Source organism: Pangasianodon hypophthalmus, chromosome 30 (assembly GCF_027358585.1).
Source record: "Pangasianodon hypophthalmus isolate fPanHyp1 chromosome 30, fPanHyp1.pri, whole genome shotgun sequence".
NCBI lineage: Eukaryota > Metazoa > Chordata > Actinopteri > Siluriformes > Pangasiidae > Pangasianodon > Pangasianodon hypophthalmus.
Genome location: NC_069739.1, coordinates 968,844 through 989,238, shown reverse-complemented (window position 1 = coordinate 989,238; position 20,395 = coordinate 968,844). Strand labels below are relative to the sequence as shown.

The 20,395-nt window shown below is 40.8% G+C and overlaps 4 protein-coding genes across 4 annotated transcripts; all 4 read left to right on the top strand.

Moving 5' to 3' along the window:
• The first annotated feature begins 4,754 nt into the window (after positions 1–4,754).
• On the top strand, positions 4,755–5,747 carry LOC128317888 (trace amine-associated receptor 13c-like). Its single transcript, XM_053231876.1, has one exon. It carries the CDS (start codon positions 4,755–4,757, stop codon positions 5,745–5,747), a length of 993 nt encoding a protein of 330 aa, XP_053087851.1.
• A 4,395-nt stretch (positions 5,748–10,142) lies between these two features.
• LOC113535584 (trace amine-associated receptor 13c-like) lies at positions 10,143–11,135 on the top strand. Its single transcript, XM_026929009.3, has one exon. It carries the CDS (start codon positions 10,143–10,145, stop codon positions 11,133–11,135), a length of 993 nt encoding a protein of 330 aa, XP_026784810.3.
• Positions 11,136–13,721: 2,586 nt separating this feature from the next.
• Positions 13,722–14,714, top strand: LOC113535110 (trace amine-associated receptor 13c-like). The gene has a single exon (XM_026928279.3). The coding sequence runs from the start codon at positions 13,722–13,724 to the stop codon at positions 14,712–14,714; it is 993 nt and encodes a 330-aa protein (XP_026784080.2).
• Positions 14,715–18,697: 3,983 nt separating this feature from the next.
• LOC128317889 (trace amine-associated receptor 13c-like) lies at positions 18,698–19,690 on the top strand. The gene has a single exon (XM_053231877.1). It carries the CDS (start codon positions 18,698–18,700, stop codon positions 19,688–19,690), a length of 993 nt encoding a protein of 330 aa, XP_053087852.1.
• The last annotated feature ends 705 nt before the right edge of the window (positions 19,691–20,395 follow it).

Sequence of the window (20,395 nt, the reverse complement as noted above, 5' to 3'; positions counted from 1 at the left end):
GTTCCTATGGATTTGGCGATGGTTGTTTTGGAGAGGAAGGAGCTAGGATCAGAAGTAACTCTAAAAACGGCAGCTCAATCCACCCTGGTCCCTTACGGAGACCACCTCTCTCCGTCCCAAATCACGGACGTTACAAAATTGCAAGTGGAGTTTTCCGATGTGTTCTTGCTTCTCCTCGGTCACAGTGATTTCATAGAGCACCACGTAGAGACAACTCCAGGAGTAGTAGTACGCAGCTGCCCCTATTGTCTGCCCGAACACAAGAAAAAATGTGGTTCAGGAGGAACTCAAAGCTATGCTCAACATGGGAGTACTCGAGGAGTCCCACAGTGACTGGAGCAGCTCAGTGGTTTTGGTGCCCAAGGCTGATGGGACTGTCTGGTTTTGTGTGGACTTTAGAAAAGTCAATGCTGTCTATGTTTGATGCATACCCAATGCCTCGCATTGACAAACTGCTTGATTGGTTAGGTGCGGCTTGCTTTTATTTGACACTGGATTTGACAAAGGGATATTGGCAGATCCCCTTGACTCCAAAATCTCATGAAAAAAAACAGCCTTTTCCACTCCGATTGGGTTACACCAAGTCATGACTCTTCCTTTTGGGTTGTTTCGAGCCTCCGCGACATTCTAGTGACTCATGGACAGAATCCTCTGCCAGCATGCTGCTTATGCCGCTGCTTGTTTGGATGATATTATCTACAGTAATGATTGGCAGTGGCACATGCAGCACCTGAGGGCTGTCCTAAGATCGCTGAGATGAGCGGGACTCACGGCGAACCCAAAGAAGTGTGCGATTGGATGGGTGGAAGTACGGTATCTGGGCTTCCACTTGGGTCATGGGCAGGTACGCCCCCAAATTGACAAGACAGCAGCGATTGCAGCCTGCCCGAGACCCAAGACAAAACGGAGCTGAGACAGTTTCTAGGGCCGGCTGGCTATTATTGTAGGTTTGTGCCTAACTATTCGGACATATCCAGCCCGCTGACTGATCTCACTAAAAAGGGAGTACCAAATCCGGTCCGGTGGACAGAGCCGTGCCAGCAGGCTTTCACTCAGGTAAAAGCTGCAGTCTGTGGCAGACCACTTTTGCATTCTCCTGACTTCTCTCTCCCTTTTATTTTGAAGATGGACGCATCGGACAGAGGGATGGGGGCTGTGTTGTCCCAGGTGGTGGAGGGAGAGGAGTGCCCCGTGCTGTACATCAGCCGCAAGCTCTCGGCGTGAGACACAAATACAGCACGATAGAGAAGGAGTGTCTGGCCATCAAGTGGGCTGTCCTCACCATCCGATACTATCTTTTGGGATGGGCTTTCACCATCTGTTCGGACCACGCTCCGCTCCAGTGGCTCCACTGCATGAAGGATGCCAACGTGCGAATCACTCGTTGGTGTCTGGCACTTCAGCCATTTAAGTTCGAGGTGGTCCACAGGCCTGGGGGGTGCAGATGGCTGTGGTGGATTTCCTCTCTCTGCGGGGGGGAGTCGGCGGCAAGCCGCATGGCTCCCCGGCCTGAGTCTGCCAGTGGGGGTATGTGGAAGCGATGGCATGGTCGAGCACCGATTTGTGAATGGACGGCGTAGCCGTAGAAGGTGAGTGGTAAGGAATGCGGGAAATTTGACTAACGAGTATTCTGTGTTGCAGTGAGCAGGGGCGAGGGTAAAAGAGAGACAGATGAGCACCTTGAGAGAGAGAGCACGAACCAGCACAGAGCCATATGCGTGCAGGTGTATGTGTGTGTGGAACTTAAATACACCACTGAAACCGGACAAAAAAATGAGATTAAATCGCCTCTGAGTTGTTCTAAGCCTGCCTCCTGCTTCCTCATTTCTGCCCGAACCCGTGAGATTGTTACACTATTACAACAAGTAATCTGTACTGCTAAGAAGCTCATCAGCTACCTGCTCAGTCCCATCAACTGCCAGAGCAAGGACACAGAGCCAGAAAATTTCTGATCATGCCACCCAACCAGGTAACCATATGTTTCTGAGAGGAAAGATGTTTCTTTTTTTTTTGTGATAACAAAGAAGCAGTAGTAAAATTATATTTATTTTTCAATGCTTGTGAATAATTTTCTATACAGCATTCACATGTGAAGACACATCTCATATTTGTAAATCAAATCTACAGTGTTGTACAGATATTTAGTCATGTTAAGGCATTTTAAGGCATGTTAAGGCAACTCAGGCTGTTGAACAATTATTGACGTCTTAAAGCAGGTAGGAATGGTACATATTCCTAAGGTTAAATATGGTGGTGAAAACAGGGGCCAGTTGGTTGGCACAGTGTTTAGTATACCTGGTGATACTCTATCTAGTCTTGCAGCTTTCCTAACATTTTGTTTATTGAAAATTTTGCAGACTTGGACCTCAGAGATGAGAGGTGTCATGGCCGTTCACAGAGGTGCTGGGTTGTGAATCTGGGGAACTAAGAGAGATATCAGAGATATGGGGTAACTACAGGGACCTGAAGATGCAGGGAACAGGCTAAAGAAAGGAAAGGGAGGACAAGGGGTTGTTATTTGAATATTGGATATTGTTGTTCATATTGGCAGTAGAATTTGTTTAGGTCAAAAACAAGTATGGGAGTTGTGAGGGTTGAACATGGCTGGTTCTACTTTTGTAGTTGGTGATTGCGCTTGAGAATCATTGTTTACTGAATGCACAACATTTGCTATTATACAGCACTCACTGAATTGTGGTGATTATGTTGGGAAGATGGTTAACTGCATTCAGATTTAACCTGTCAAGAGTCAAGAATTTTTCCCTTTTAAGAAAATTAGAAGTGAACCCTTCTGGATGATAACCTTTTACATTTTATGTTTATTGTGGCATATGTCTCATCAAGAGTCAGTAACTTTACTGTAATTACTGTGAAACAAGTTAAGTGACAGTGTATGCGACTATTCATATAGGCAAAATACAGAGCAGTGCAAGTATCCAAGTTCAGCTGGAGGAGCTAATGCTGTGCTTGACTAAAACTTGTAACTCAGTGTCCTCCTCTGTGCACTGATTGTGCCATGAAATGGGTGGGATTGGTTGAGTATGATGGCTGTGAGTTTGACCAGTGTTCTGCTATCCAGCATGTCCAGTCTGACCCTTCATTACATTTACTTTTACCCATTTGGCTGATGTATTTATTCAACACTACTGCAAGGTTTAAGGGCCCTGCTAAAGGTCCCAGTAGTTGTGGATCTTTATTAAAGAGAAAGCTCTGCTCTGAGTGATGCTGTTACATCTGTTTGTGGTCTTTGTAGTGATGCTGCTTCAACAAAAATGTAACAAATTTTGGTATGTTTGTTTCTTTGCACAGGTTAATATGTTTAAAAAGTTTTTTATAATAGAAGGAGCAAACACACTTCTGTGCCATTTGTTCCAACAAGGAATGACATCATATGTATTAAGGCATCAATCAAAATTGATGCTGTGATCAATTTCTATAAAAACATCAGAGAAATTCCAATGTTAACTACTTGGACCATTAATTTGTACTAAGTTGTTTCATTAAACTGTAGTTGTAAACACTGGATTCACGAACCTGATGGAGTTAAACCAATCTGATCACTGTGTGCCTTTCTCCAATCCAGAGAGATCTGTATTTCCTGCAGTTTATATCTTACTGTACGTGTGTGCACCAGAAATATACCAGTGTTGTTATATCTGCATATATCTTGGAACACTGCTTGTCCAATCAAATTGGTGGACCGGAAACTGTTGTATAATGTTATCTATGTACTTATCTAATGTTAGCTAGGTCGACCATACATTGATAGATTTTGTTTAATATTAGGGAACTCAAAACATTCCCCACTTACCTTGACAGAAAGCAAGGGCACTCCACGAGTCCAATGAAGAGACTGTAAGCTAGGGGAAGGACCAGGGCTTTCAGGAAGTCTTAGTTAATAGTAGATAGTTCATAACACCTGTACAAGTCATAAGAAATGGGACAGGACATTTTAAGTTTCCCTAAAGCCAGACAATACCACTGTGTTGTGAGATGTTGAATGACACATCCCTACTTGCACTTTGTCCATGTTAGTAAGTGACTAAAAGACAACTTTAGCTTGACAGAATAGAACACAACATCCTTATCCAGAGCAGTTTACATTTATATAACTGAGCAGTTGAGGATTAAGGGCCTTGCTTAGGGGCCCACCATTGGCAGCTTGGTAGTGCTGGGATTTGAACTCACAACCGTCCAATCAATAGGCCAAGGTCTTAACTGCTGAGCTACCAACAACAAATAGGATTGAGATTATATCCCATCAACAGTTCCTATTTATGATAATCATACTGTGTCATATAGTGTCAACATGTAACAACATGTTCCTTTACTGTAGCTGGAGAAATTTTTTTGGGTCCAAGCCATGAAGAGACAGCGACACACAATTAATATGGAATCATAATTTATTCTGAAAATGTTTAATTACCCATTTTTACACTTATTCTTTATCCAGAGGGCAGGTTCTCAACATAAAAACTTTGTGTTGATATTTAATTGAGACTTTGCTACACACAAGTTTGCATAATGACAGGTTTAACTCTTTCACTAGTAAGTACTAGGTCTTTTGTTCCAACATGGCATGACATCATATGTATTCATATGCTGCCACTCAAACTCAGGGGGCGTGACTAATTTTTAAACTATAAAACCACCAGAGCCATTTGAGCCATAAGTCATTTGATTGTGACAATGTTAGCATCCAAAATATGAGGTATTTCTTGAAACTCTGTAGACATTAGAGAAACACTGTATTCATGAACCTGACGGAGTTTAACCAGTCTGATCACTGTGAGCATTTCTCCTGTCCAGAGAGATCTGTATCTCCTGCAGTTTATATCTTACTGTATGTGTGTTCAGCTGCTGTGATTCTACTTACAATGTGTGGAAATATGGTTGTCATCATCTCTGTTTTTCACTTCAAGCAGCTTCACACACCAACAAACATGCTCGTGCTCTCTCTGGCTGTGTCGGATTTCTTCATTGGTGCTTTTGTAATGCCGCCGATGTTAATCTGGACTATTGAGTCTTGCTGGATTTTGGGGAGAGCTTTCTGTACCAGTTTTTGTTTGATTACTGGTTTCCTCACAGTCTCGTCCAGCTATAATATCGCTCTCATTGCTGTGGATCGGTATTTGGCTCTCTCAAACCCCTTTCTCTACATGAACAGAGTGTCTGTAAGGATCACTTGTATTGTAATTGTTTTTGACTGGTGTGTGGTGGTGGCCTATAACTTGGCACTCTTGTATTTCAGTGGAAACTTCAAGGGTTTTGTAATGTGTCCTGGAGAGTGTTTTCTCTTTCTGAATGAGGTTTGGTCTGTAATTGACCTTATATATTCATTTATATTTCCACTTTCTGTCATTATCATATTGTATACTCTAGTTTTTATGATTGCTAAGAAACATGTCACTGCTATCAGAGAGCTTAATAATCACACACAGTCTAAAACACAGAAAATCACCTCACACTCAATGAAATCTGAGAGAAAAGCAGCTAAAGTCCTCGGTATTTTAGTCTCTGTGTTTCTGATGTGTATACTTCCATATTTTATTTACAGTTTATTAGGTAATGTTATTGAAATACAGACAAAAACATTTCAGAAACTTGTGATTGTGTGTTTTCTTAATTCCACCATTAATCCAATTATATATGCTTTGTTGTACCCGTGCTTTAGGAGGTGCATTAAATTAATTATAACTCTGCAAATATTCCAAACAGGCTCTGCATTAATAAATGTTCTTTCATAAATAGCCTTTCTTCACTCCTTCTGATGATGTGCCTAAATATTTCTTTTTTTTTTTTAGATAACAAAGAAGCAGTAGTAAAATTATATTTATTTTTCAATGCTAGTGAATAATTTTACTACTGCATTCACATACGAAGACATCTCATCTTCATAAATCAAATCTACTGTGTTGTACAGATATTTAGGCATATTAAGGCGTTTTAAAGGCAGATGAGAATGCTTAGTGAATGCCTGTGATTTCTGACACTGCATTACAAATACAGTTTGCACGTTTTATAAAAGTTTTAAAACTTTCATATTATGACTGCAATGTGCATGTGACATTAAAAGTATGAATGGGGGAAAAACCCTTTGGCCTAATTTAAATCATAAATATGACAAATGTGCAAGTGACATTAAAATAAAAAAGATAAAGTATGAATTCGGAAAAGTTAGAAAAATAACCTTTAACTTAAAATCAGTATGGCCTAACTTAGATAGAGTCAATTAGTTTCCAAAATATTTAAATAGATTTAAATAGCTTCTGGATAGATTTTTGAATGCTTCTGTAGTGAATATTTGCATCAGGGATTTATTCACCAGGCAGTGTGTTTGAGCTGCTCAGGAAAAATGTAACAATTACATGATTTTAAACTGTATTATCTTCTTCAACACCAAAACAGCAAATCTGTAAGACAAGTTACTGGCTTTAAGAAAGAAAGCATGGTTAGGTGGCAATGAAACCTTGGTGTGACCCAAGATAAAGTGTGTACAGAAAGGGTACAGCAATAATACTTGAACCTTGTTCACTTTCTTAGTAGCATCACTACTAAGTTACCTGTTGCTAATCACTCACCATCACATAAATAGGACTCACACAAACACACACACTTCACAAAGTAGCGCTCAGCGTTTGCTCACCTGACATTACCAAGCCTTAATCCTGTGCATGGTTATTCTGGTTTTGATTTTGCTTGATTGTAAAGTACAACATAGCGTGAGACATCTGTAGGTACATTCTTTGAGATAGTGTCCAAATAGTATGTGCTGTGCATTCAGCGCAGGCATTGGTATTGCACTAGTTATTGTAGCCCACCCATTATTGTTGTATCTAATAAATATAGTATTAATAAGTTAGGTGATAAACTGCCCAGCTTAAATAAGTATGAGTCGATAATCCAGAAAACATCATTGGTCTTGGTTAATGAGGTTGATAGCACACAGGAAGAAGCTGTTGTTGTGGCAAGTTCTCTTGGGGATCTTTGGTTTGTTAGTACCTAACTGTTGACAAGCAGGGGTGTGGTCAATTGTCAATTTGTGAATGGAGGGCGGAGCCGGAGAAGGTGAGTGGTGAAGAATGCACATCTGTGGGGAATTTGACCAGCAAGTATTCTGTGTTGCAGTGAGTGGGGGCGAGGATAAGAGAGAGAGATGAGTGCTTCGAGAGAGAGAGAGAGCATGAACCAACACAGAGCCATGTGCATGTGGGTATATGTGTGCATGTGGAACTTAAATAGACTGCTGAAAGCGCAAGAAAAAATTGAGAATAAATCACCTCAGTTGTTCTAAGCCTGCCTCCTGCTTCCTCATTTCCTCCCGAACCTGTGAGATTGTTACGCTGGTGCTGAAACCCGGGATACTTGAGGAAGATGCCATCATGGCGCCCTCACCACTGGCCGACATCATCTCCTCTCTCGCCAGACTCCACCAGACCCAGCATCAGGCCGTTCTCCAGCTGCACCGAGACCAGGAGCAGTGACTCACGGAGCTGCTCAATATCAAGGCAGTGGATCGGGAGGTGCTCCAGGGCCTGGTCCAGCAGCTTGGCACCGCAGCTGTGGAGCCACGCCGCCCTGACCAAGATGGTACCACAGGACAATCAGGAAGTGTTTTTGGAACTGTATGAGTGCTCCGCAGTGGCGTGGGGCTGGCCCGAGGATCAGTGTGCAGCCCGTCTGTTGCCGCTCCTGACGGGTGAAGCCCAACTCACGGCCCAGCAGCTGCCAGTCGCCAACATGCTGGTCTACTCGGACCTGAAACAGGCTGTTGCAACGGGTCGGCTGCACCCCAGAACATCACCATCAGCGCTTCCGGATGCTGACCTTTCGTGAGATCCGCCACCCATTCGCGTTCACCCAGAAACTCCGGGACACCTGCTGGGGGGATGGGATCGACCTCGTGGTGCTGGAGCAGTTTGTCACCCAACTTCCGGAAGGGATGGCGTAGTGGGTCCAGTGCCACTGACTGGCATCTCTCGAAGAGGCCATCCAGCTGGCAGCGAACCACATGGCAGCGTATCCAGGAGCAGGTGAGCCCCTCCCTTCTCCATCTCTCTCTCTCGCTCTCGTGTCTCTCTCCCACCTTTTCGCCCTTTCTCTGTGCCAGCCCCATGAAAATGGGGGCTAATTCCCCCGAAACCCATTCCCCTTCCTCTCCCCCTGTGTCTGTCTCCTCTCTCCCCCAGGTGGGTGAATCCAGGGCTGCAGGTGTGGGATAAAGGTCTGGGCCTGTGTGCTGGCGCTGCAGGGAGCCCGGGCAAAACCAAGACTTCTGCCCCGTGATCGAACCGGGACGTACCGCATACCGGTGAGTGTTCAAGGGGGTACATATCATGCATTGGTGGATTCAGGCTGTAACCAGACCTCAATCCATCAATGCTTGGTTCAAGGTGAGGCATTGGGAAAGGCACGTTTGGTGACGGTGAGGTGTGTGCGTGGGAATGTTCGTCAATATCCGCTAGTGCCAGTCATTATTCACTTCTGGGAGTGGTTCCGAGCATTAGTGAAAGAAATGTTTGTGGATGGGTCCTGCAGTTGTAGGAAACGGCGTTGGATGCGTTCAGCATTGGCTGGGGAGGCGGTCCTGGGGCTGTCGACGTCAGCTCCCTGTCAGGGGGACATCAAGAGCAGGGGGAGCTCTGCTCTTCCTCTCTTGGTGGGGATTTCCCTTGAGGATTTCCCCTTGGGGCAGTTGTGCAATGAGAGCCTCAGGCACTCCTTCAACCAAGAGAGACTAGTCGATGGTCAGCAAATTCAGCCTAATGCTGCACTCTCCCACCCCTGTTTTTCAATTATTAAAGACAGTTTATATCGAGTGACACAGGACATTCAAACGCAAGAGGAGTTTACCTGGTTGTTGGTTCCTTTTCCACTCCGATTGGGATGACAGGTTAATATGTAGAAATTTGAAGTTTTTTATAATAGAAGGAGCAAACACACTTCTGTGCCATTTGTTCCAACATCATATGTATTAAAGCATCAATCAAAATTGAGGGTCAATTTCTAAAAAAACATCAGAGAAATTCCAATGTTAACTACTTGGACCATTAATTTGTACTAAGTTGTTTCATTAAACTGTAGTTGTAAACACTGGATTCACGAACCTGAAGGAATTAAACCAATCTGATCACTGTGTGCCTTTCTCCAATCCAGAGAGATCTGTATTTCCTGCAGTTTATATCTTACTGTACGTGTGTGCACCAGAAATATACCAGTGTTGTTATATCTGCATATGTCTTGGAACACTGCTTGTCCAATCAAATTGCTTCACCGGTCTCTGTTGTATAATGTTATCTATGTACTTATCTAATGTTAACTAGGTCGACCATACATTGATAGATTTTATTTAATATTAGGGAACTCAAAACATTCCCCACTTACCTTGACAGAAAGCAAGGGCACTCCACGAGTCCAGTGAAGAGAATATAAGCAAGGGGAAGGGGCAGGGTTCTGTCCACTTGACAGAATAAAACACAACATTTGGCCAACATCCTTATCCAGAGTAGTTTACATTTATCTCTTTTATATAACTGAGCAGTTGAGGGTTAAGGGCCTTGCTTAAGGGCCCACCATTGGTAGCTTGGTAGTGCTGGGATTTGAACTCACAACCTTCTAATCAATAGGCCAAGGTCTTAACCGCTGAACTACCAACAACAAATAGGATTGAGATTATATCCCATCAACAGTTCCTATTTATGATAATCATACTGTGTCTTATAGTGTCAACATGTAACAACATGTTCCTTTACTGTAGCTGGAGAAATGTTTTGGGTCAAAGCCATGAAGAGACAGGGACACACAATTAATATGGAATTATAATTTATTCTGAAAATGTTTTTTTTTTACCCATTTTTACACTTATTCTTTATCCAGAGGGCAGGTTCTCAACATAAAAACTTTGTGTTGATATTTAATTGAGACTTTGTTACACATAAGTTTGCATAATGACAGGTTTAACTCTTTCACTAGTAAGTACTAGGTCATTTGTTCCAACTTGGCATGACATCATATGTATTCATATGCTGCCACTCAAACTCAGGGGGCGTGACTAATTTTTAAACTATAAAACCACCAGAGCCATTTGAGCCATAAGTCATTTGATTGTGATTTGTGGTATTTCTTTAAAAACTGTAGACAGTATGAACCTGACAGAGTTTAACCAGTCTGATCGCTGTGAGCATTTCTCCTGTCCAGAGAGATCTCAATCTCCTGCAGTTTATATCTTACTGTACGTGTGTTCAGCTGCTGTGGTTCTTCTAACAATGTGTGGAAATATGCTTGTCATCATCTCTGTTTTTCACTTCAAGCAGCTTCACACACCAACAAACATGCTCGTGCTCTCTCTGGCTGTGTCAGATTTCTTCGTTGGTGCTTTTGTAATGCCACCAGTGTTAATCTGGACTATTGAGTCTTGCTGGATTTTTGGGAGAAGTTTCTGTTCCAGTTTTTGGTTGATTGGTGGTTTGCTCACAATCTCGTCCATCTATAATATTGCTCTGATTGCTGTGGATCGGTATCTGGCTCTCTCAAACCCCTTTCTCTACATGAACAGAGTGTCTGTAAGGATCACTTGTATTGTAATTGTTTTTGACTGGTGTGTGGTGGTGGCCTATATCTTAGCACTCACATATTTCAATGGAAACTTCACAAGTTCTGTAATGTGTCCTGGAGAGTGTTTTCTCTTTTTCAATCACTTTTGGGCTGTAACAAACCTTATATATTCATTTATATTTCCACTCTCTGTCATTATCATATTGTATGCTCTAGTTTTTGTGATTGCTAAGAAACATGCCACTGCTATCAGAGAGCTTAATAATCACACACAGTCTAAAACACAGAAAATCACCTCACACTCAATGAAATCTGAGAGAAAAGCAGCTAAAGTCCTCGGCATTTTAGTGTCTGTGTTTCTGATGTGTTTACTTCCATATTTTCTTTACAGTTTGTTAGGTGATGTTATTGAAATACAGACAAAAACATTTCAGAAACTTGTGATTGTGTGTTATCTCAATTCCACCATTAATCCGCTTATTTATGCTCTGTTTTACCCGTGGTTTAGGAGGTGCATTAAATTAATTATAACTCTGCAAATATTTCAAACAGACTCTGCATTAATAAATGTTCTTTCATAAATAGCCTTTTTTCGCTCCTTTTGATGATGTGCCTAAATGTTTCTTTTTTTTAGATAACAAAGAAGCAGTAGTAAAATTATATTTATTTTTCAATGCTAGTGAATAATTTTCTGTACAGCATTCACATGCGAAGACACCTCATCTTCGTAAATCAAATCTATAGTGTTGTACAGATATTTAGGCATATTAAGGCATTTTAAAGGCAGATGAGAATGCTGAGTGAATGCCTGTGTTTTCTGACATTGCATTACAAATACAGTTTGCATGTTTTATAAAAGTCTTAAAACTTTCATATTATGACTGCAATGTGCATGTGACATTAAAATAGTATAGGGGAAAACCCCTTTGGCCTAATTTAAATCATAAATATGACAAATGTCAGTACTACAGTATTATCTTCTTCAACTCCAAAATAGCAAAACTGTAAGATGAGTCACTGACTTGCTTAGTAGATGCCATGCCCAATAAAGTCATCATCTGTTGCTTCATTTGGGTTTTGGTAATGAAATAATTGCTGCAATTCGATCTAGGCCTAAACACCTACCCTGGGGGAAAGAGCTCTTGAGTAACCAACTGCAATTTATTTGGCGCCATCTTGTGACCATTATCTGCTGTATAACAGAGCAAATGCAGTTTGTCCTCCTCATAGACTCTTTTTTAGTGAATGAACACAGTAAGAGATAATCAACACTGCCATTTTTGGGGTTGAAACACTTGAGGTTTCTAGTTAATGCATCTGAAAAGATAGTGGGTGGTTCTATGTAGCCTTGTGGCATAACTGTCCATGTCCATCATTTCCCACAGAAGGTAAAGGAAAACCAATATTGTCAAGCAGGGTACACAGAAATGCTGAAAAAAGCCTTAGCTACATCAATAGCTGAAAATCAGGCCCCATTTGCGTGAAGTGAAAATAATGTATTGGTTGTCAGATCTTGTAAAAAATGCCACATCCTTGAAGACCTCCAGACAGGACGTAGCAGGCTATTTACTGGGGAGGCCTCACAAGAGTTGTTGCTCCCTTCATCCGTCCCACATCAAACTCGTCCTTTGCCCAAAGACACAGAGGAACTTCAGCAAGGAAAGGGTATTATGTGGAAGTATCAATAGCATTAAAATGCTGAGGAATAGTAGTAAGTTTCTGTTTCCCAGGAGCATTAACAAAATGCTGTGATCTACTTAGAATAACTGATTTATTTAACGGATATCTATTGGCACCAGTTTTTGGTGAGTATTCTACTTTACCTATAGGTTTCCAATCCTGCCTTTGTTCCAGGAAAGCAACCCATGCATCTGAATTTTGCCATGTCCCTTGTTTCTTAGCAATGGAGACATGAGGTATGGAACCAGAAACTGTGTAGATTGCTAATTGAGGAGAGTTTAATATGATCCCAGCAGCAATTAAAGAATCAGAGTAATATGAATATCAAAGAAAAAAGCTCTCTGTCAGGTCTCTAAAACCAGTTAAATTCAAATAAATCTTTCTTATAGGCCCTAGCTTTTCCATAAAGCCAGTAACAAACCCTTTAGGCCTGACAAAAACAACCTCATGTTGTAAATGCAAGCAAAATCTCATACAAGTTGAATGATTTCATATATGGAATGACTTATAATCACACTATCTCACGTGCAACCTCCCCAAATGCCACAGTCACACCATCATCCTGGTTATCATTGATTGATTCTCAAAATCGCTATGCCTCATTCTGCTGCCAGGCCTGCCAACAGCCTTTGCCACACCCTGAGCTCCTCTTTAACCACATGGCCTAGTACTTTGGGATTCCAGAGGACATTGTCATTTACAGAGGCACTCAGTTCAACTCTTGAGTCTGGGCCAGCTTCATGGACAAACTGGGGTAACAGTAAACTTGACCACAGGATACCACCCACAAGCCAATGTGCAGGTGGAAAGGGTCAACCAGGAGATCAGCCGCTTCCTGAGAACATTCTGTTCTCTGATAACCAGAAGGACTGGGCCCAGTTCCTGCCATGGCCAACATTTTTCACTGTTCTCTTACTGTGTTTAAATGTGTCTGACAACTGAACAGTGTAGGGAAAAAAAGGCATGTTTATTCATTTTGTAATTATCATCACCATTAATACTACTTGTTAGATTTGGCACTACACTGTAAGTCTATTTAACCTTTTTAGGTCAACATCTTCATCCTTCTTACCTTTTCTGTTTTTTGATAATTTTGGGAGGAGTTTTTTTTTGGTGGCATTCTAATAAATATAATTAACGGATGTTATCTATATACGTGTCTAATGTTCACTACACTTAACATATTTTTTGTTATTGATGGATTTGATTTCGTATTAATGAACTCAAAATATTCTCCATTTACCCTGACACAAAGCAAAGGCATCCCACGTGTCCTATCTGTCCCGTCAAGAGCACATCACGAGGCCTTTTGTTCCAACAAGGCATGACATCATATGTATTATGCTGTCACTCAAATTAGTGGGGCGTGTTCAATTTCTGAACTATAAAAGCACCACTGCTGTTTGAGCCACACATCATTTGATTATGACTTTTTACTGTTACTGGTTTACTTTATACTCTGTAGACATTAGAGAAATGCTGTATTCATGAACCTGATCGAGTTTAATCAGACTGATCGCTGTGTGCATTTCTCCTGTCCAGAGAGATCTGTATCTCCTGCAGTTTATATCTTATTGTACGTGTGCTCAGCTGCTGTGGTTCTTCTAACAGTGTGTGGAAATCTGCTTGTCATCATCTCTGTTTTACACTTCAAGCAGCTTCACACACCGACCAACACGCTCGTGCTCTCTCTGGCTGTGTCGGATTTCCTTGTTGGCGTTTTTGTAATGCCACCAGTGTTAATCTGGACTATTGAAACATGCTGGATTTTTGGGAGAGGTTTCTGCGCCATCTTTTGGTTGATTAGTGGTTTCCTGATGAACATATCGATCTATAATATCGCTCTGATTGCTGTGGATCGGTATTTGGCTCTCTCAAACCCCTTTCTCTACATGAACAGTGTCTCTGTGAGGATCACTTGTATTGTAATTGTTTTTGACTGGTCTCTGCTGGGGGCCTACATCTTGGCACTCATATATTTCAATGGAAACTTCACAAGTTCTGTAATGTGTCCTGGAGAGTGTTTTCTCTTTCTAAATGAGGTTTGGACTGTAATTGATTATGTTGTATCATTTATATTTCCACTCTCTGTCATAATCATATTGTATACTCGAGTTTTTGTGATTGCTAAGAAACATGCCACTGCTATCAGAGAGCTTAATAATCACACACGGCCCAAAACACAGAAAATCACCTCACACTCAATGAAATCTGAGAGAAAAGCAGCTAAAGTCCTCGGCATTTTAGTGGCTGTGTTTCTGATGTGTTTACTTCCATATGTTATTTACGGTTTGTTAGGTAATGTTATGGAAATACAGACAGAAACATTTCAGAAACTTGTGATTGTGGGTTGTCTTAATTCCACCATTAATCCGGTTATTTATGCTCTGTTTTACCCGTGGTTTAGGAGGTGCATTAAATTAATTATAACTCGGCAAATATTCCAAACAGACTCTGCATTAATAAATGTTCTTTCATGAAAAGCCTTTTTTCATACCTTCTGATAATGTGCCTAAATATTGCTGTAATATTATATATTATATTGCTGTTATAACTCAGCAAATATATCCACTGAACTCTGCATTAATAAATGTTCTTTCATTGATAAACTTTTTTTCTTCTTCTGATCACATGGCCCAATACTGCTATTATATTATATATAATTTAACCTTCTTTAACAAATCAAATCTCCCTTAATATATATATATATATATATATATATATATATATATATATATATATATATATATATATATATATATATATATTATACTGTATTATATTACATAATAACGTACAGTGAATGTCAAGAATTGTACCGATTAACATATATAGGCCAAATACAAACAGGTTTTCAAAAGAAAAAGACTTATAACTTATTCTTTTATTGTGATTTCTTTTTTAAATTTTTGTTAAAATTGGAAAATAGATTACTATTATAATTTAAGGGTTTTGAAATTTACAATTTCTTTTCTCTCTTAACATGTAATCTCTCCTGTAGACACAGTTATGAGATAACAAAGAAGCAATAGTAAAAATATATTTATTTTTCAATGCTGGTAAATAATTTTACTAATGCATTCACATGCGAAGATACCTCATCTTCATAAATCAAATCTATAGTGTTGTACAGATATTTAGGCATATTAAGGCATTTTAAAGGCAGATGAGAATGCTGAGTGAATGCATGTGTTTTCTGACATTGCATTACAAATACAGTTTGCACATTTTATAACATATGACATATGTTATAATATGACATTAAAAGTATGTATAGAGGAAAACCCCTTTGGCCTAATTTAAATCATAAATATGACTAATATGCATGTTACATTAAAATAAAAAGATAAAGTATGAGTTAGGAAAAATTTTAAAAATAACCACTGACACAGAATTAGTATGGACGAATCACTAACTTTAGGAAGGAAAGCATGGTAAGGTGGCAGTGTAACCTTGGTGTGACCCAAAATAAAGTGTGTATAGAAGGGGTACACAGATAACACTTAACACTTGCTTACTTGCTTAGTAGATGTCAGCATGAGTATCAGAACAGATTTATTTTAACGACAGAGGGCTAAAACCTCCAAAGGTTCAAAGGGTAATGGTGAAAGCGAATTTAGAACTATGGCTAGATTCCATGATTGCCAAATGCTTTAAATGACGTGTGCCCTTAAAAAAAATCAACCAAATAACAGAGTGCTAAATGACAGATGTCTTTTCAAACCCCACATGGCAGACAGAAATTACAGCCATACAATACCATACCATGGAAAAAGCTTAGTCCTCATCCAACCAAAAGAGACAGAGTGTTGGGAGAAAAAAAAACACTTCCCCTTTGCTCACACTACTTATCAGTGTAACGATCACCAGCTGGAGTGCCCATGGACTCCACTAGAGGGCACTCCACCTCGGACTCTTGCCATTGTTCTCAGGACTCCATTCCCCATGTGTTCCTTGCCCCACCTGTGTCATGTGCTACCCTTGTTTGTGTTTCATGTTCTGATTGGTTCCATGGTTTCATGTGTCTTGTTTTCATTGGTTGTTGTCCTGTATAAGAGTTGCTGATTGTTTGTGTTTATAGCGATTCCTAGTTTCCGAGTTCCCGTGTTTCTGTGTTTCCCTGTATTTTTGATCTGTGGACTGTTTTCCTTGTTTTTGATTGTTTGCTGCCTGCCCTGACCATCGCCTGTGTACTGATTACTCTTTAGTCTCTGCCTTGGATTGTACCGTTTTCTGGTGCTCGACCCTGCCTGTTTTGACCACGTTCATTAATAAAGCCTTGCATTTGGATCCCCAACTCTGTTGTTGACCCCCACGTTACAGAACAATCAGCCACACCCAGATCCAGCGGCTTTTTGAGCATTCCAGGCCAATCATGGACCCAGTCGATCAACTACTGCACCTTTGGCAAAAGAACCTATCCATTGAGGAATATGTTCATCTGTTCTCTGAGTTGTCATATTGAGTACCGATTTATGATGAGATTTTGTTTAAGGACTTGTTCCGTTTTGGACTCAATGAGCCAACAAAGTCATTGTTACCTGGAGGCGAGTTTAATTGTAGTTTAAGAGACTTTATGGACTATGCTTTGTTGTCATGTGGCTCTCCTTTTACTGTGGGAGAGGCAGAGGACTTTGAAACCTAAAGAATTTTTTTTGGGGGGGCCAACAGCGGCAAGCTCCGGCAGCAGCGGAGCTTGACCCATCATGGCGACCAGCAGGTCCTGTGATTATGGTCGCCACTCCTGTGTTTTCTGCACCTTCTTGTTCTGTGATCCCCAGTCCAGAGCCTCTTTCAAAGATGGCCGCCTGCCCAGAGTCTCTTCCCAAGATGGCCGCCAGTTCAGAGCCTCTTTCCAAGATGGCCGCCTGCCCAGAGCTTCTTCCCAAGATCCCTGTCAGACCAGAGCCTCCAGCGACTATGGATGTCAAGCGTCAGTCTTCAGCCATCACGGATGCCACTCCAGTATTCCCGAGCATCGTGGATGTTGTGTTTGAAGACACCAAGGCGTTTCAAGGGCGTTTGAGGCTGGTGTCCAGTCTGGCGGGCCCACCGTTGATGTCGGTGCTGCAGCAGGCATTCCAAAAGCTTCAGCACTGGTCGTCACAGAGACACTTCCCCTTTCCTCAGTGCTCCCTGTAATGGTAGTTGCCATCCTGTGTGTTTGGGCTACATATTGCTCTGTTCTTGCTCCAGTCTGTGAATCTACCCCTGAGTCTGCTCCAGTCCGTGAATCTGTTCCTGAGCCCACTCCAGAACCCGCTCCAGCTCCTGAGGTGGCAGCTCCTACTGCAGAACCTCCCAGGTCGTCAGCCTCTGCATCAGCTCCTGAGGTGGCAGCTCCCACTGCAGAACCTTCCAAGTCGTCGGCGTCTGCTCCAGCTTCTCCTGAGGTGGCAGATCCCACTGCAGAACCTCTCAAATCAGCAGCGTCCGCTCCAGCTCCTCCCGAGGTGGCAGTTTCCACTGCAGAACCTCCCGAGTCGGCGGCGTCCGCTTCTGAACCCTCTGTCTGACATGAAAACTATGGAGAAACGGGAAAAAGTGCTGAACAATTGGATAAAATTTGTGTGTCCATCCTGGAGACCACCCCCCCTTTTTGTTGGGTTTAGGCACTGGTGACCTAGCCACCCACACAACCCAGTCGGGTCATGCTGTGAACTCACCACCTACAAAATAAATGGTAGCAGGCAGGTGCAATGCCATTTGGGCTCTGGTACCAAATATCTCTATCAGGTGGTCTCCTTCTTATTCCAGAGATAGGATACTCGCCAGTACTAAGGTGAGTAGGGTAGGGCAAGTGACTCAAAGAAGAATTTAGCTTGACAGAATAAAACTACATGTAACTACATGTAATACCCAAGCAGTGTTGGAAATTCTGTATCATTACAGATGGCCTCTCTAATCAATAGGCCAAGGTCTTAACCGCTCAGCTACCAACAATGAATACTATTGAGATTATATCCCATCAACAGTTCCTATTTATTATAATCATACTGTGTCTTATAGTGTGTCTAAATATAACATGTTACTTTACTGTAGCTGGAGAAATTTGTTGGGACAAATCCATGAAGAGACAGGGACACATACTCAAAACGGAATTATGATTTATTCTGAAAATGTTTTATTACCCATTTTTACACTTATTCTTTATCCAGAGGGCAGGTTCTCAACATAAACACTTTGTGTTGATATTTGATTGAGACTTTGCTACACACAAGTTTGCATAATGACAGGTTTAACTCTTTCACTAGTAAGTACTAGTCCTTTTGTTCCAACATGTCATTACATCATATGTATTCATATTCTGCCACTCAAACTCAGGGGGCGTGAGTAATTTTTAAACTATAAAACCACCAGAGCCATTTGAGCCATAAGTCATTTGATTGTGATTTGTTGCAGTTATCGTTTTACAATGTTAGCATCCAATATATGAGATAATTCTTTAAAAACTGTAGACAGTATGAACCTGACAGAGTTTAACCAGTCTGATCGCTGTGAGCATTTCTCCTGTCCAGAGAGATCTGTATCTCCTGCAGTTTATATCTTACTGTATGTGTGTTCAGCTGCTGTGGTTCTTCTAACAATGTGTGGAAATATGCTTGTCATCATCTCTGTTTTTCACTACAAGCAGCTTCACACACCAACAAACATGCTCGTGCTCTCTCTGGCTGTGTCGGATTTCTTCGTTGGTGCTTTTGTAATGCCACCAGTGTTAATCTGGACTATTGAGTCATGCTGGATTTTTGGGAGAGGCTTCTGTACCAGTTTTTGGTTGATTACTGGTTTCCTCACAATCTCGTCCATCTATAATATCGCTCTGATTGCTGTGGATCGGTATTTGGCTCTCTCAAACCCCTTTCTCTACATGAACAGAGTGTCTGTAAGGATCATTTGTATTGTAATTGTTTTTGACTGGTGTGTGGTGGTGGCCTATATCTTAGCGCTCACATATTTCAATGGAAACTTCATGGGTTTTGTAATGTGCCCTGGAGAGTGTTTTCTCTTTTTCAATGACTTTTGGGCTGTAACTAACCTTATATATACATTTATATTTCCACTTTCTGTCATTATCATATTGTATACTCTAGTTTTTGTGATTGCTAAGAAACATGCCACTGCTATCAGAGAGCTTAATAATCACACACAGTCTAAAACACAGAAAATCACCTCACACTCGATGAAATCCGAGAGAAAAGCAGCTAAAGTCCTCAGCATTTTAGTGTCTGTGTTTCTGATGTGTTTACTTCCACATTTTATTTACAGTTTGTTAGGTGATGTTATTGAAATACAGACAGAAACATTTCAGAAACTTCTGATTGTGTCTTTTCTGAATTCCACCATTAATCCGCTTATTTATGCTCTGTTTTACCCGTGGTTTAGGAGGTGCATTAAATTAATTATAACTCTGCAAATATTCCAAACAGACTCTGCATTAATAAATGTTCTTTCATAAATAGCCTTTTTTCGCTCCTTTTGATGATGTGCCTAAATGTTTCTTTTTTTTAGATAACAAAGAAGCAGTAGTAAAATTATATTTATTTTTCAGTGCTAGTGAATAATTTTACTACTGCATTCACATGCAAAGACAAATCTCATCTTTGTATATCATCAAATCTACTGTGTTGTACAGATATTTAGGCATATTAAGGCATTTTAAAGGCAGATGAGAATGCTTAGTGAATGCCTGTGTTTCCTGACACTGCATTACAAATACAGGTTGCACGTTTTATAAAAGTTTTAAAACTTTCATATTATGACTGCAGTGTGCATGTGACATTAAAAGTATGAATGGGGGAAAAACCCTTTGGCATAAATATGACAAATGTGCAAGTGACATTAAAATAAAAATGATAAAGTATGAATTCAGAAAAGTTAGAAAAATAACCTTTGACTTAAAATCAGTATGGCCTAACTTAGATACAGTCAATTAGTTTCCAAAATATTTAAATAGATTTAAATAGCTTCTGGATAGATTTTTGAATACTTCTATTGTGAATATTTGCATCAGGGATTTATTCACCAGGCAGTGTGTTTGAGCTGCTCAGGAAAAATGTAACAATTACATGATTTTAAACTGTATTATCTTCTTCAACACCAAAACAGCAAAACTGTAAGACAAGTTACTGACTTTAAGAAAGAAAGCATGGTTGGGTGGCAA

Bases quoted from the DNA above. Each gene is read 5' to 3' on its own strand.
- LOC128317888 (XM_053231876.1), top strand. From the start codon at position 4,755: ATGAACCTGACGGAGTTTAACCAGTCTGATCACTGTGAGCATTTCTCC.
- LOC113535110 (XM_026928279.3), top strand. From the start codon at position 13,722: ATGAACCTGATCGAGTTTAATCAGACTGATCGCTGTGTGCATTTCTCC.
- LOC128317889 (XM_053231877.1), top strand. From the start codon at position 18,698: ATGAACCTGACAGAGTTTAACCAGTCTGATCGCTGTGAGCATTTCTCC.
- LOC113535584 (XM_026929009.3), top strand. From the start codon at position 10,143: ATGAACCTGACAGAGTTTAACCAGTCTGATCGCTGTGAGCATTTCTCC.